The 12,793-nt window shown below is 50.8% G+C and overlaps 1 protein-coding gene across 1 annotated transcript; it reads right to left on the reverse strand.

Annotated features, from left to right (window-relative positions):
• Window positions 1-8,431: 8,431 nt before the first annotated feature.
• LOC100905489 (uncharacterized) lies at window positions 8,432-10,020 on the reverse strand. The gene is made up of 2 exons (XM_003744966.2): window positions 9,534-10,020; window positions 8,432-8,775 (listed from the first exon to the last, which is right to left on the reverse strand). The coding sequence occupies exons 1-2, from the start codon at window positions 9,826-9,828 to the stop codon at window positions 8,639-8,641; spliced, it is 432 nt and encodes a 143-aa protein (XP_003745014.1). The 5' UTR covers window positions 9,829-10,020; the 3' UTR covers window positions 8,432-8,638.
• Window positions 10,021-12,793: the final 2,773 nt, after the last annotated feature.

Genomic DNA, 12,793 nt, shown 5'->3' on the forward strand with positions numbered 1-12,793 from the left:
GAATCCTGGGAGAGGCAGGACGGCGACATCATCTGCTCAGGATAATCGGATCGATCAGCTCTGTCCAGAATCTGGCTGTCCGCGACTTTGATGAACCGAGAACTGATATGGGAGACTTCGGAGGGTGGAATATTCCCGTGAGGGAAAAGTGATGAGGAGGATACTCCGTACACACTCTAGGGCATCTCCTTGGGTAGGCACACGCAAAGAAAAAGGTGAATCCCGCATCTGCCTTCTCGGCAAGGGATACTGGATTCCTTCCCGCAAGAGATTCGCAGTCGCACGGTGCGTCGCTTTTTGTCATCCATTGCGACTTCTCCCAACATTTCTTGTGCTGAAGCTTAAAAATGAGGAGAAACCCGCTGGCGTTAAGTCTGGGGAGCAGACATCCACGCTGTCACATCGCTTCATCATGTCCCGCAAGATGAAGGACACGCTCTGTAGAAAATTAGCGGAATTCTCTCTTTTTGAAGATCGTAGAATTTCCGCAGGGACGTGGAGTCCCAGAAGCGACCGCGGTCGTCAATTCGAAAGTTCAAGGGTGTCGCTAAGATCGTCTCGTTTGTCCCCCGATAGAGGAAAAATGGGATTCCCGGAGGCATCATTGCTGTATAACTTCGTTAATCCATAAGAAAGGTCACTCAAGCTAAACACTCGACCGTGTCCAGGTATCCTGCCATCTTCATTTTGTGTCAGGAAGAGGAAACACGCAGAGGAAGAATGTCGTCGGGGAAAGACGACTCCCCTCGGTGTCTCTCGGAGATACCTCCGATGATAATATCTTCTAGCTGTCTAGCCGGAGGCGGTATGGTGTATAAAGAAGCGGGCGGGGAAACGCCGCATTCTAGGTGAAGGAATTAGAGCCCTATCTCGACCGTCAGACAGCAACATTGTCTTATCTGTCGAAGACGACAGCCGCGACGACGGCAGACGAAGTGTCGAAAGAACAAATGAACGACCGCTCTAGCGCACCTGGGTGTGCGCGAAGGCACGGGCCTTCCTCTTTAGGTGAGTGAGCAAGCCATCCGTGAGGGTTGTCCCCCTCGATTGAGCAAAGTGGTAGAGACGAAACGGCTGTTGATGCCTCTTTGAATATGAAAGCTCTCCTTGCGCCTTATCATGACGTCGCCTAGAAACGGATATTCCGAGGAGTTTCTACCGACAGAGGAAGAGGCTCATTAAGGACCCGCCCCATGGACTGCATATCCACAGCTCCGTTCCCGGAGGAGGTGGAGGAACCCTCATCCCTCGCTCGAGAAGAATGCCCTGTTCAAAGGGGTTCATGATTGGAAAACCTCATAATTGACTTGCGTCGAAAGCAATCCGAATTTCCCAGCCGGTCCCGAAGAACATCCCATCGGAACAATCGATATGTTGACGTCAGAGAAGGTGCTGTTCCTGGAAATCTGGAGCTTCGTGCTGACTACATAACTTAGCGGATTATCGAAGTTTAGCCTTGGAGATCGCCCGTTATTCTGAACAAGACGGTCGCTCCATTCACGTCTCCCTCTCGAGATGCTGAGGAAGTTGCAAGGGATAAATGACATCGGACGTGCTAGTCGATCCATATCGGGAGGGATTAAGAGAGTCTCGGAAAGATTTTTCGAGGCTCCAAAAGCGTGGCTTTTCTCCGGGGAGGAAAATTCTGAAACGAGACTCGGAATTTAGCGACACCCAGCCGCAACGATCTGTTCATCGAATGCGAACTCGCATTGAATACGGGGACGTACAGGATACATAGTCGTCTGCGGAGGGTCGCTGGTTCCGGAAGCCGGCCTCCTTCTACTTGCCTCCACTGGAACGACGGTGCTCTCAATGGTTTCTATTGTCCTAGGAGGAATGCCGGATCTCATTTCCAAGACCATGACTTCCGACCGATGCCGTCCCGAAGTCCCAGCCCCGCGACACAAGTCCCTGCAGCCTTATGCCACGGGCTGGACGGAGTCGAGGAGTTTTCTGCCCGCAACCGAGACGAATAATTTGAAGAATCCGACCCGAGGTGCCCTTTGAGCGTTGCGCGTCGTTGAGTAGAATCTGGTGGTACCGTGGCTGGGCAGTGAGTGTGGGCGGATGATTACGTGAAGGCTCGATCACGGGAACGACCAGGGAACTTTCCACCATTCGTAATCAGAAACCGATGCTTCCCTTGCTCGATGTTAGGTGTTTCCGTCGACTCCGCTCTCGGGAGACACCGGGTCCAGCAGGCGTGAAACCGTGGTTGCGATTCCCATTTTCCTCGTGCCGAATCGGAGATAAGGACCCCGAACAGACCTTCCACCATCGTCGGTCGCGATCATGTGTTCCATTAAACGATTCGCAGTCCAGAGTTTTGTCCACGACTTGGTCGAGGCTCGCTGGCTAATCATCTTGACTCTGGGAGATTCCTGCGCGAACAGGTCTGTGCCCTGCAGATGAATGGCTCAGATATGTAGGAGTAGACCAACGGTGAGCGGTTGAATCCCCGCTTTACCCGAGCCCCCATCCAACATTCGAGAACGCAAAAATAATGGTGTGGGTGTGACCTACTTGCCCGAGATTACAATACCGTTTCTAGACAGCTACACTGTGTCTGGAAAGCGAACGACTCGGGCGCGTGCTCCGTCCGGTGGTGAGCCGTGGTATTGACACACTTGCTCATTGATTCGGCCATCCTGCGACCCATTATCCCACGTCTCGACGGCGGTAACAAGCTGGAATACAGGTGCTTCAAGCGGGAAGATTGCCGTTGCTTGATTGCAATCAATGTCCGAGCCGACAAGCGACCGTATCGGGAGCGATGGACGCACACAGCGAGAGAAAACCAGCCGGTCTTGCTGACATCTGAGTAATGAGATGGTCCGTCGTGGGTCTACATCGGCTTTGGCCGACGAGCAGCGATCTCCAAACTCAATTTCTTCGGTCCGAGCGAATGCAATATTGAAAACTCTGATGAGAAGAAAGACCGTTTGTCTGTACTCGAAGATATTATCCGCAAGAAAGTTCGTCTCGACGGGACCCGCGGCTTTCTCATCGAGGCCTTTCGGATGACTAAGCCAGGACGGAGAAACTCGAAGCTCTAATTTCGTGAGTTGTTAAAATAATTCGTCGACACAGATTCTTCGCGCTGCGTTCGTTGAACTGACTGTGAGTGAGTGAAGCCTCATTTCCGCAAACTTCAACGAGACGAATCCATCCTCGCTCTTCATGGAGTTTGTGTCGTCATTTAATTCGGCGCGTGCTCTTGAGTGCATCCGGGAGCTCGTACCTAATTAATTGTCTGAGAGCATTTGGTACGAGCGCTTCATGAGCTATATAAGCCCGTATAATTAGGATGATGCTCAGGTATTTGCCGATCTGGAGCTCTGCGGCGGATTCGGATGTTTACTACGAAGAACCAGAACCGGATGTTTCAAGAGGGAGAACGTCCCTGAGAAAAATTGCAGGTGCCCTGCGTTTTCAGTTCTGACTGGAGAAGGAGACTCGTAGGACTGCGTCAGGGGCTTTTATTTATTCATGTATCTAGAGAAAATTTGGTTAGTGATAATTGAAATATGTGTGATTCATTAAAATTTCGTCCGATTTGTTGATTGTTGATTTTCCTAACGAACGTTTAATCGATGCCGCCGACGATTTGTCTGGCTTGGGCGTCCTTATGTCTACCTCTCTGGGGACATCCGTCTGTTTTTTTTGAAGTTGTTCTATGTGTGCTTGTTGGAGCGTCTGCTGCGTGTCTCTGAACGGATTGACCAATGGCGGTGGCGGTCTGTGATTGTCTTCTGGATGGGACTTCCTGATTGGTGGGCGGGTCTTAGTCGTTTCGATATCCGTAACACTACTTCCGTTGCATTTGTTTACTTTTGGCAGTGACCCTATATCTGTGCGACCTAGGACGCAGTCCTACGTCAAAATGTCCCCTGCCTCGATACCAGCTCGACGGAATCCTCATACGACGAGATGCACAGAGCTTTCAGTTCGTACAGGTCCCCTCGCAAGAACAGATAGTGCGTGCAAATACGTTGCCAGCCAGCAGTGCAAATAAAGTACGTGCATTAAGGAGGGCTATAAAAGCCACGGAACGTCAACAGCCCGTATAGCCGGGTCTTTGCTGAAGATATTGTCTCTCGGGTTTTCGCGGGGTTCACCTGGGTCTGTTCAGCATATGCAAATGGAGAATTCCGGGGAATGGAGAAAGGGGTCCATTATCCGAAAACGGTACGGAGCTGCCATTTCTTTGGGTTATGAAATCGTTGTCTCCTCTCGCATCGGATAACGACCACCATCATCGAATGAGGAGGATTAGAGCTCGGATTCTCTTGAAGCGAGGAATAAGAAAGCGGATTATCTGTCCCTTGTAGGTGGCGTCTCGCTCGACCTCATATGAACTCACCGAGTCCGGTCCTCCGAACCGTCCTTAGGTACTCGTAAGTCTTGATCCCGCCCGAACTTCCGAGAATAAGAATGCGATTCGACTCCGAAATAGCATACCGCTCCGGTTTATTTCTAGAGACTTCGAGAATATTGGCGAACGAGAGATAATGGCGTCTTGCCTCGGGCCTATCCGGTCGTGCTTCTTACCCGCTCGAGGCGGGGGCGGTCTCTTCTCAACAACAATATCCCGAACGATTGTCGACTTTGGCTCTGTAGAGAGAATGCAGACGAGCTGTGGGATTCCGGATGGCGAAGAATGGAGATTTTTGTGGAAATTCGCCTCCCTCTGGCTCGCAGCAGTTTTTCTCGGGCGTCGCCGCCAGACTTCTAGCTATGGCTTGTTAGATCCAACGAGCGCCTGCGCCCACTCACGTCCTTATATATCACCCTCGAATCCGAAAGTCTTCTGCATAGAAACACTTTTCGTAAGAACGCAAGGCAAACGCTCTGAGTGAGTGGTCGCTGCCCCACCAAGAAGGAATATACAGTGGTGGTCAAAATATTACGAACGGCAGCTGGAAGTACCGAAGAGGGTGCCCTTCTCAAGATTTTGGCCAACACTGCATATATCGGGAGACCTAATTTGCGCATCGCAGCTGCCCCGGCGCGCCTCGCGCCAGATTCCTCATTCCATCGATTTCCTTGCTGTATCCCTCGGATCCGAATGAAGTCCGCATCTCCGCAGGTCTCGCGAGTTTCCCCCGGCGCACTTTTCGCAATTCCCGTGTGCTCATCGCACGCATCTGCTCCGTCGAGCTCTCGGATGACGAACTTAATCCGGCCATGCGACTTCGCTCTGAATCGAGGGGAGCCCCTCGGATGTACTGTCATCGTTTCGCGGGTACGAAGAAAAGTTCTCCGTCGGTGACGAGGCGACGTCACAGGAGGGAGATTAGTTGTCTGAGAATACCGACACTAGTAGTGGAATAGAATGAAGATCGTTCGAGGCCGCTATGGGATAGGATTATCCTGCGGTGATCAGTCCGGGATTTTGCCGGCTCCATCACGGAATTTCGGCTCCAGGTTAGCGTAGTTCTGCGCGACACAACTCTTCCTACCCTGAGCTCCCGGAGCATCCGACACAGGAAGGATCTGCTGGACAAGGAGAAAAGTGAAATCGTCTCCATACATCATAGAAGCCTCAAACCCATGGGGGGCCCGTATCCTATCCTGATCGGAAGTCTTTCAAATATCGTCTTCGTATCTGCAATATGCATTCGAACAATCAAAATATTCCTGTCCCGTACACTTCCTTGTGTCCTTGTGGTTGTTCTGGGAGTGTTCCGCATGCAGTTTCGCGACGAATTTACCGAATGTGATGGAGCGGACGGATAGACGTGAACCCCAAATTAAAGTCTCCAGCTTTCCAGCCGAGCTTCCCGTGCTGTATTCATTTCGCTCATTAGCGCTGAGGAACTCGAGTTCGAATGTGCTCACTGAGCAAGCCCCGGGACTATCGCTGGAGCCTAGAGTGAATTCTGCGCGATCACCGATAAAAAAACACCATTGAGAAGAGCATGTAAGCTATCAATGAATAGGTCTGTCAACATGAAAGAACACGGTGGACAACTCGCTCCCCACTCCGTCGTCGTGAGGGCGGGGAGAGAGGGGGCGAGAAACATACTCCACTGAGAGACGCAGTCGTCGAGTGAGATAGAGGAGATAACGAACTCTTGTAGTCAATGATCATCGGGAGACGGAACGACGATGACGGAAGATTGTGTGATACCTACTCATATTATTCTGCGGAGTCTTGGCGTCACTGTCTGAAGGACACAGTCTGCTTCGGCTACGACGAGTCTGCCAAGGACTCTCGAGTCAGAAGAATGATTCTGCGAATGCCTTTTGAAGGCTCTCTAGGGGCTCAAAGAAGTCCAACACGTCGACTAGCGATTTTTCCCGATGTCAACAACAGCTGGGGACGAATGGCTCTTTAATGGAAGTTTCGCTCGCGCGTACTCACCGGCGCGGTCTAGTTCCCCAGAAGCGAATAGCCTTTGAAGCAAAACTTGTTGACATCGGTGCGAAGATTCCCTTGCACATAAGCTGAAAAAGATCCACAAGGAGCGTGGTTCCGATGCTGCAACCCGAGAAGTCAGCTCGCGTCAATTTATAGCGATGCGTGCGTTTCTTGGAGGGATTCGATACCGGTTCCGGCTCCATCAGGCCCTCCAGACGCGAAAGCGATTAGGGCAAATGATGACGTCTCGCCGTCGAGGGAGGCGATGGGGCGAACTCAATGGGCTCTCGCTCTTGACAGAGCCTGATGTATGAATGAGGAAATGGGAAATCAGTCTGATCCGGAGCTCTAGCTGGGAGCTCAGACCACGTAATTTCCCCTCATCTGAGTTGAGTCTTCGGGCCCCGGGAAGAAGTCGTACACGGAGGGCTCTGCGAGGCAGATCGAGTTACGAAATGTTTTTTTCGCTCGTTTTCAGGGCTTTGGTCATTGTCGATGCCGATTCTATTTATTCGAATCGCAACAACATCGATGGCGCTGCCGACAGAAACGACACGTCAAACCCTGCATTGGAGCGTCGGCGTCGTCGCGGGCCCGAATGCAAGGGATGGAACGCCGGGACTCAATCGAAAGGGACGCTGGAGCTCGAAATGGATCGTGAACTTCTGCATGAGCATCTGAGGCTTGTGCGTTCGTCCAGTTATCGCATTGAACATCTCAAAATGCAAAATTTCGCGTAGTCTCCAATTGTGCTGAGTCCTCATGAGAGACAGACACTCGATCTGCCGACATCATCTTGAGCATGGAAACTTAAGGGATGCGTAATTAGAGATCTCTGTTTGTTGATTTCCGTCGAGCTCGAGCCTCCGAGAGACAATGCGCGGCCTTGAACGAGACCTAGTTTTCTGTTATTACAAAAGCTTTACGCACGGAAGCATTCCATTCGCTCGGGCTGATTGCTGTCGACTTGTTTTCCTTCCTCAATAATGAGCACGACGACTTTTCTGCATTTTCTGTTTTCACCGCGCTAGAATTACTTAGCAAAATCATTTCTTTCCCTGAAGCATCTTCCCTGTCGCAGAAACTTGCTTGGCTCGCTAGTATCCTCCGTGATGAGATGGTTAATCTCTATTCCTCTCCGGACTCAACGACGTTGACTGATTCTCAATTGGAATTTGAGGAGCGGGCTCCAGGCACCTCTTAGTTGGGACTTCGTCTCGAAATCCTCTCCTCAGCAGTTCTTGCCCTTGCGCCCAGCCACCCCGAGCGCTGGTCATTTCCACAACTTTGTCATGACTGCCTCTGTTACCTGCACACAACAAATCCTAGCGAAGCTGTTCGTAAGACTTCAAGACGCAATCCCCATGAGTCGATCCGGCTTTTGTCGAGCCAATGTCATTATTTTCCTTAGTCTCAACTTATTCTGCCGCTGAGACTCTGATGTATTTTTTCCCGTCCCTCAGTCCACCCATGCAACGAGAAAATGGAGAAAGCGAGCGGTGGACAGGTATGATCGGAGAAGACCAGTTTTCAGAGCGCGCGGGCCCTCTCGAATGCAGATAAGCAAGAGTGATTCTTTCTTTCATAGCGCGTTTTTCCCGTGGCAGACGGCGGCGCTATGATAATCGAGCTGATCGCTTCTCTCTGATTGAGAATATAGAATGCGCTGCTCCACCCAGAAGCGAAGACTGGACCCCTGCGATCACCCTAAAATTATTCTCCGAATATGGGTCTTTGTCATTCTAGAGCAGAATACTTGAGTATCCATCGGTTGAGAATCTTTAGGGGTCCGAAAGAGACGACGCTAGTACCCTGTGAATACGATAGTATGCTTTCCTTGGAAAGGATTAAGATCCGAGAAGATAACTCGCATCAGCTTCGGAGAACCATCGATATTCTCGCATGATCGTATCGGATACGTCCCCTCAGTCACGGGCAGCCTCAAGACACCCACGTTCGCGTCACCAGAGCTCCGTTTCCAACTTTGCGAGGGCGAGCCAAGTATCGATGCTCGGAAACAATCATTCTAAAACGAATAAAGCATGAAGACTCTTGCGAAGAGCGTTCCTCAATTTTAAAATCTTTCTTTATTTACAGAAATATTCCTAGTGAACGAGTCGCTCAATTGAAGTGTTTTTGCACTTCCTCATTGCAAACACTTCGATTACCGTAATCGTTTTTGTGTGTATCCCACGACTACCGAGAACTAGCAATAAAGCACCATTAGAGATTAGGTAGGCGGAAGTACGGCCCGTGATTGACGGAGTCGATTCAGGAGCCTCGTCGGGAAGCTATAAGGCCGATGGCAATGAATACCCAGAACACTGCCATACTCGGTTGAGTCCAGACCGCCGTATTGCACCCCTCTGTATGACATTCACAGTTCGTCGCTTTGAGATGTGGGTCAGCTGCAATGAGACAAAAGTAGAAATTATTCATAGCGATCGCTGATGGTTTTATAAGTTTGGTCGCGATCCGCGCCTTGGCTCCTCCGCCAGACAGAACCTCTATCCTGACGATCTGATCACATTCGAAGGGTCGATTGTCGCGCCTAGCCTATCGAATGCGAAAACCCGGCCTGGGGAATCTTGTCGATATCCGGCGGAGGCGGAGCCGAGCAACAGCTCCTCGAAAGGTGCCCCGAGAGCCTCTTGAGCTCACTGGACGGATTATCGATTCGACAGACGGACGAACCGACGGGCGACACCACATCGTGAGCACCTACTTAGAGGGGCTAGACGGATGAGCAATAAGAACTGAGTCCCTACAAGTGAGGTAGAATCGAACGCTCGATGAACCGGAGCGAGTTCAGATCTCGCCAAGATCGACGATCCGCTCCATGGCTTTCGCTCATCGGAGGAGAGATTAATAGTCTCAGAGATTACAACGTCGTTGGCCTCTGTGTACAGTGGTACAACGGACGAGAACGGCTGTATTGATCGGAATGACCTCTGGTTGGTCAGAGGACGCAGATCTACGTGTTTCCTCTCCGTGGCAAACACGTTTTCTTGCCTTCAGCCCGAATTGACGTCAGACGAGAGGACCGAACCGAATTGAAAACTCAGACGGAACGGCTGATTCTCCCAGCGTAGCGGAGCGCTCCAGAACAAGACAGCGGGAAGTCATTCAAGGGCGAACTGGTTAGACGATCTGACCGAGTACTTACGCGTGAGGATGCAAGTTTCCCGATTTTCGTTGTGTTTCTTCCATCCGCAACGACGATCGTAAGCTGGTCCGTGGGTTGGGCTTTGCATTACTTGTAAGCGGCACACTTTGAAACTCTCCCCGTTCTCGTTATTCTCGTAGTGAAGATCGTCGCAATTCTTCAGATGCCTCTCGCTCGGAGGCGATCCACAATCGGTGTCGTTCTTCGAGTTGCAAACATAGCATTGGAGGGCAAAACTCGACGAAACGGTGAAGCCGAGCACGACCACAGCGCCCAAGATGGAAGCGTGGTTCATTTTTTTTCTACTTCGGCAAAGGATCCGATTGTCCTAACGACCGTTCTCTTGAAACGTCCTTGGTCTTTGCGCGGACGCCTCCAGTCTCTGCAGCCAGCCGGCCCTCTCTTGTCTTCTGGACGAGCGGACGGTGGCGACGACGACGCTCCAACAGAAAGTCAATTGTGCCACTCAGTCAACGGCCCATCGGTGGAACACTGATGGGTCGTCTCCAACAGAGCAGAGTGGTGAGTGTCCATCATATAGAGGAAAGGAGGAAAACGCATGTTCTGGACGCGTTACATTCAGCTGCAAGCCAAAAACGGCATCCGAAGCCCTCGGCACGGTCGGAGATCGCGCGCCGTCGGAAAAAATCGATCGATCCTATACTTTCCGGTTCTAGCCTCATTTTCCTGTGAAACCCCCATCGTAGATTTTGACTCTGGAGCAGCCGGACAAGCATGGAATGGAGTCAGCCATATATTCGAGATAAGGGCATCTCTAGAAAAATTGGCTCATGCCCTTTTGATGTGGGGGAATGCTTCCGGAGGCACACTGTGGAGCCGACTCGTTAGCGGCGCCTTTACTCTGGGATTCGTGTTTGGACGCACGGGATAGGATGCCACTTTACTACTCGAAGAAAACATCCTCTCATGTTATACACAGCAACGATGCCGCGACTGCCCACTAACGAAGCCGGATACTCTCCCTCGTATCGACAATGGCTCCTGTGACGCTCCATCGGACGGACGGACGGACAGACTTATGGTCGCTCGCTCGGTCAGATCTGTGATTCTGGCAGCGATATAATAAGGACACAGATCGAGCTCAGCATGGGCTTCAAGGGTAATACGCTTCAGCGTGGCCCAGTATCGCTAGTGTGTCTGGATCTGCTCCGACCTGCGTGACGGACACCTTCTGAGATAATAATCTTGGGTATGCGATCCCAGAGTTGATCCTCTTTCGAAGCTCAGCCGCGAAGTTTGCGCGGGGTCTTATTTTCTTTCTTTCTTCAACCTCCGTTTTGCAGATAACTTTCCTCGAGCGCAAAAGATGAATGGGAAGCAATCGTAATCTGGAAGCGGGTGCAGTGATTCAAGAAAAGTTGTGGGCAATCCACGATGACCCTTTGTGAGCTGTTTCGGTGCTCCTGCGATATCGTTCTATGGCCCTCAATCGACACTATCTGTGAGAGATAGGAAGGATCCAAAAAAAGCTCCTCCTCCTCTTCAAAGCTCACGTTTGCATCGTGCTCGAAACGCTCTCTTGTTGTAAGTCGGCGACAACAGATAAGAAGAAAACTAATGACTTTCTTTTCCTTCGCCTGACAAATTATCAGAGAATTTATCGGGGCCCGCTCCTCAGAACCTCGTCGCAGTCTCGATCAGAACAAAACTTCGAGAGAAAATCCTGTTCGGTCGGTCCGAGAAACTTGATGATCCGTCTTCGGATACAATTCCATTCGGAGAGTTTCGATACAATTACGCGAGCTCCTCCGGAAGCGAACCCCGCTGATGACGGGGGACTGGCAGCCGGTAGACCGAATTCGAAAAGTGTCTCGCTTCTGTTCGGATAGCAGAAATCATGACAATCATGACGCAATACCGCGTCGAGCGTTGAGCACACCTATTCAATTATCAACCCCTCCCAGGGGACATCCAGCTCACGTCATGTTCTGATACAGCTCGGTCCACGAGTTCCCTTCGACCGGAAAATTTGCATGGACAACAATGAGAAATTCTGCAGATCCCAAAGCGGGACGGGGCAGTACGAATCGATGACTTCCTCCTTGTGGAGTCTCCGGGATCTTCATTGGGCGAATGACACACGGTACATTGGATGGGTGCCCTGACGTGTCACATCCGTCCCATCAGCGTTGAATCGCTCTCTCATTCATGGTCGTCGCTCAATTGGATAAGATGCCGGCAGAGATTTCGACGGGATCAAAGCTCAGAGAGCATACTGGTCCATCCTGTACTTCTCGAAAATCGGGCAGATCGCGGCAGGCAGCTGAGGAATGAGAATCTTCGCAGCACTCCTTTCTGGATAATTCGTCTACGGGATCGATTGAGCCTGAGTGGTCGAAAATCGACTGCTCGGTTCAGCTCTCGAAATGAAAAGGTAGGCATATCGAGCCACTGCGCTCGTGAGGCTAGACTGCCTATGAAGAGAAGGGAATGATCTGAATCCCTGGAAACGGGTTCCCGATTTGAGGTATGTTCTCCACATATACGGCGGCTATCACACAGCTCGACAAAAAAAAACTTTTTTCGCGTTACAAAGAAAGTGAAAGCTATTTCGGGGTAAACCGGGGGCGCTGAATCCGAATTTCTTAACAGATTTTCTCCATCAGGTCCAGTTTTTCCGAAATTTCACTTTTTCGATTTTTTGCCATTTTTCGTCTTTAAAAAATTCTAGCTCCGCCCCTGAGTGGACTAGATCGATGAAACTTTGGTGGCGGATAGAGCTCGGTTGGGGCTATACCTGGCCGAGTTTTGGTGCGATTCGTAGCAGTGGTCTCTGAGCTAGAGCCATCGGAAACCAAAAAAAGAAGAAAAAAGTGGGAGAGGGACCTCTTAGAAAGCACTTGACGGAAAAACTAGGACCTTTGAAGCGGTCTGACCTAGACAATTCGATAGAGGAGGCTTTTACGAGCATTTTGAGACCAAGCAGAGCAAAATCGGTCGATCCATTCAGTTTTTATTCGCAAAAAACATTGAAAATTTGAAAACGCCTAAAAGTCGGAATTCGTCTGTTCCGGCTTTTAAGCAGAAGCTTCGACGGTTGGGCCGTTGGAATCTTCCGTAAAATCAGCGAGGTCGATCAATCCGCATCAAATCGAGCCGTCAGCGATTGTCTGGAATGTGGTCGATCAGGGGCTTCCCTCATGAGGTTCCAGCAATAGTCTGCCATCATAGACTCATCCCACCTCCCTTGGTATCGCTCCTCCATGGTGCTGATGTCTTGATGGAACCTTTCGCCTTGC

This window comes from Galendromus occidentalis, unplaced genomic scaffold (assembly GCF_000255335.2).
Source record: "Galendromus occidentalis unplaced genomic scaffold, Mocc_1.1 scf7180000077476, whole genome shotgun sequence".
Lineage (NCBI taxonomy): Eukaryota > Metazoa > Arthropoda > Arachnida > Mesostigmata > Phytoseiidae > Galendromus > Galendromus occidentalis.

Excerpts from the sequence above, each read along its gene's own strand:
- LOC100905489 (XM_003744966.2), bottom strand. The coding sequence starts at position 9,828 with ATGAACCACGCTTCCATCTTGGGCGCTGTGGTCGTGCTCGGCTTCACC. Across the intron at positions 8,776-9,533 it reads GGAAACTTGCATCCTCACGC|CTGACCCACATCTCAAAGCG; the intron begins GTAAGTACTCGG and ends GTCTCATTGCAG.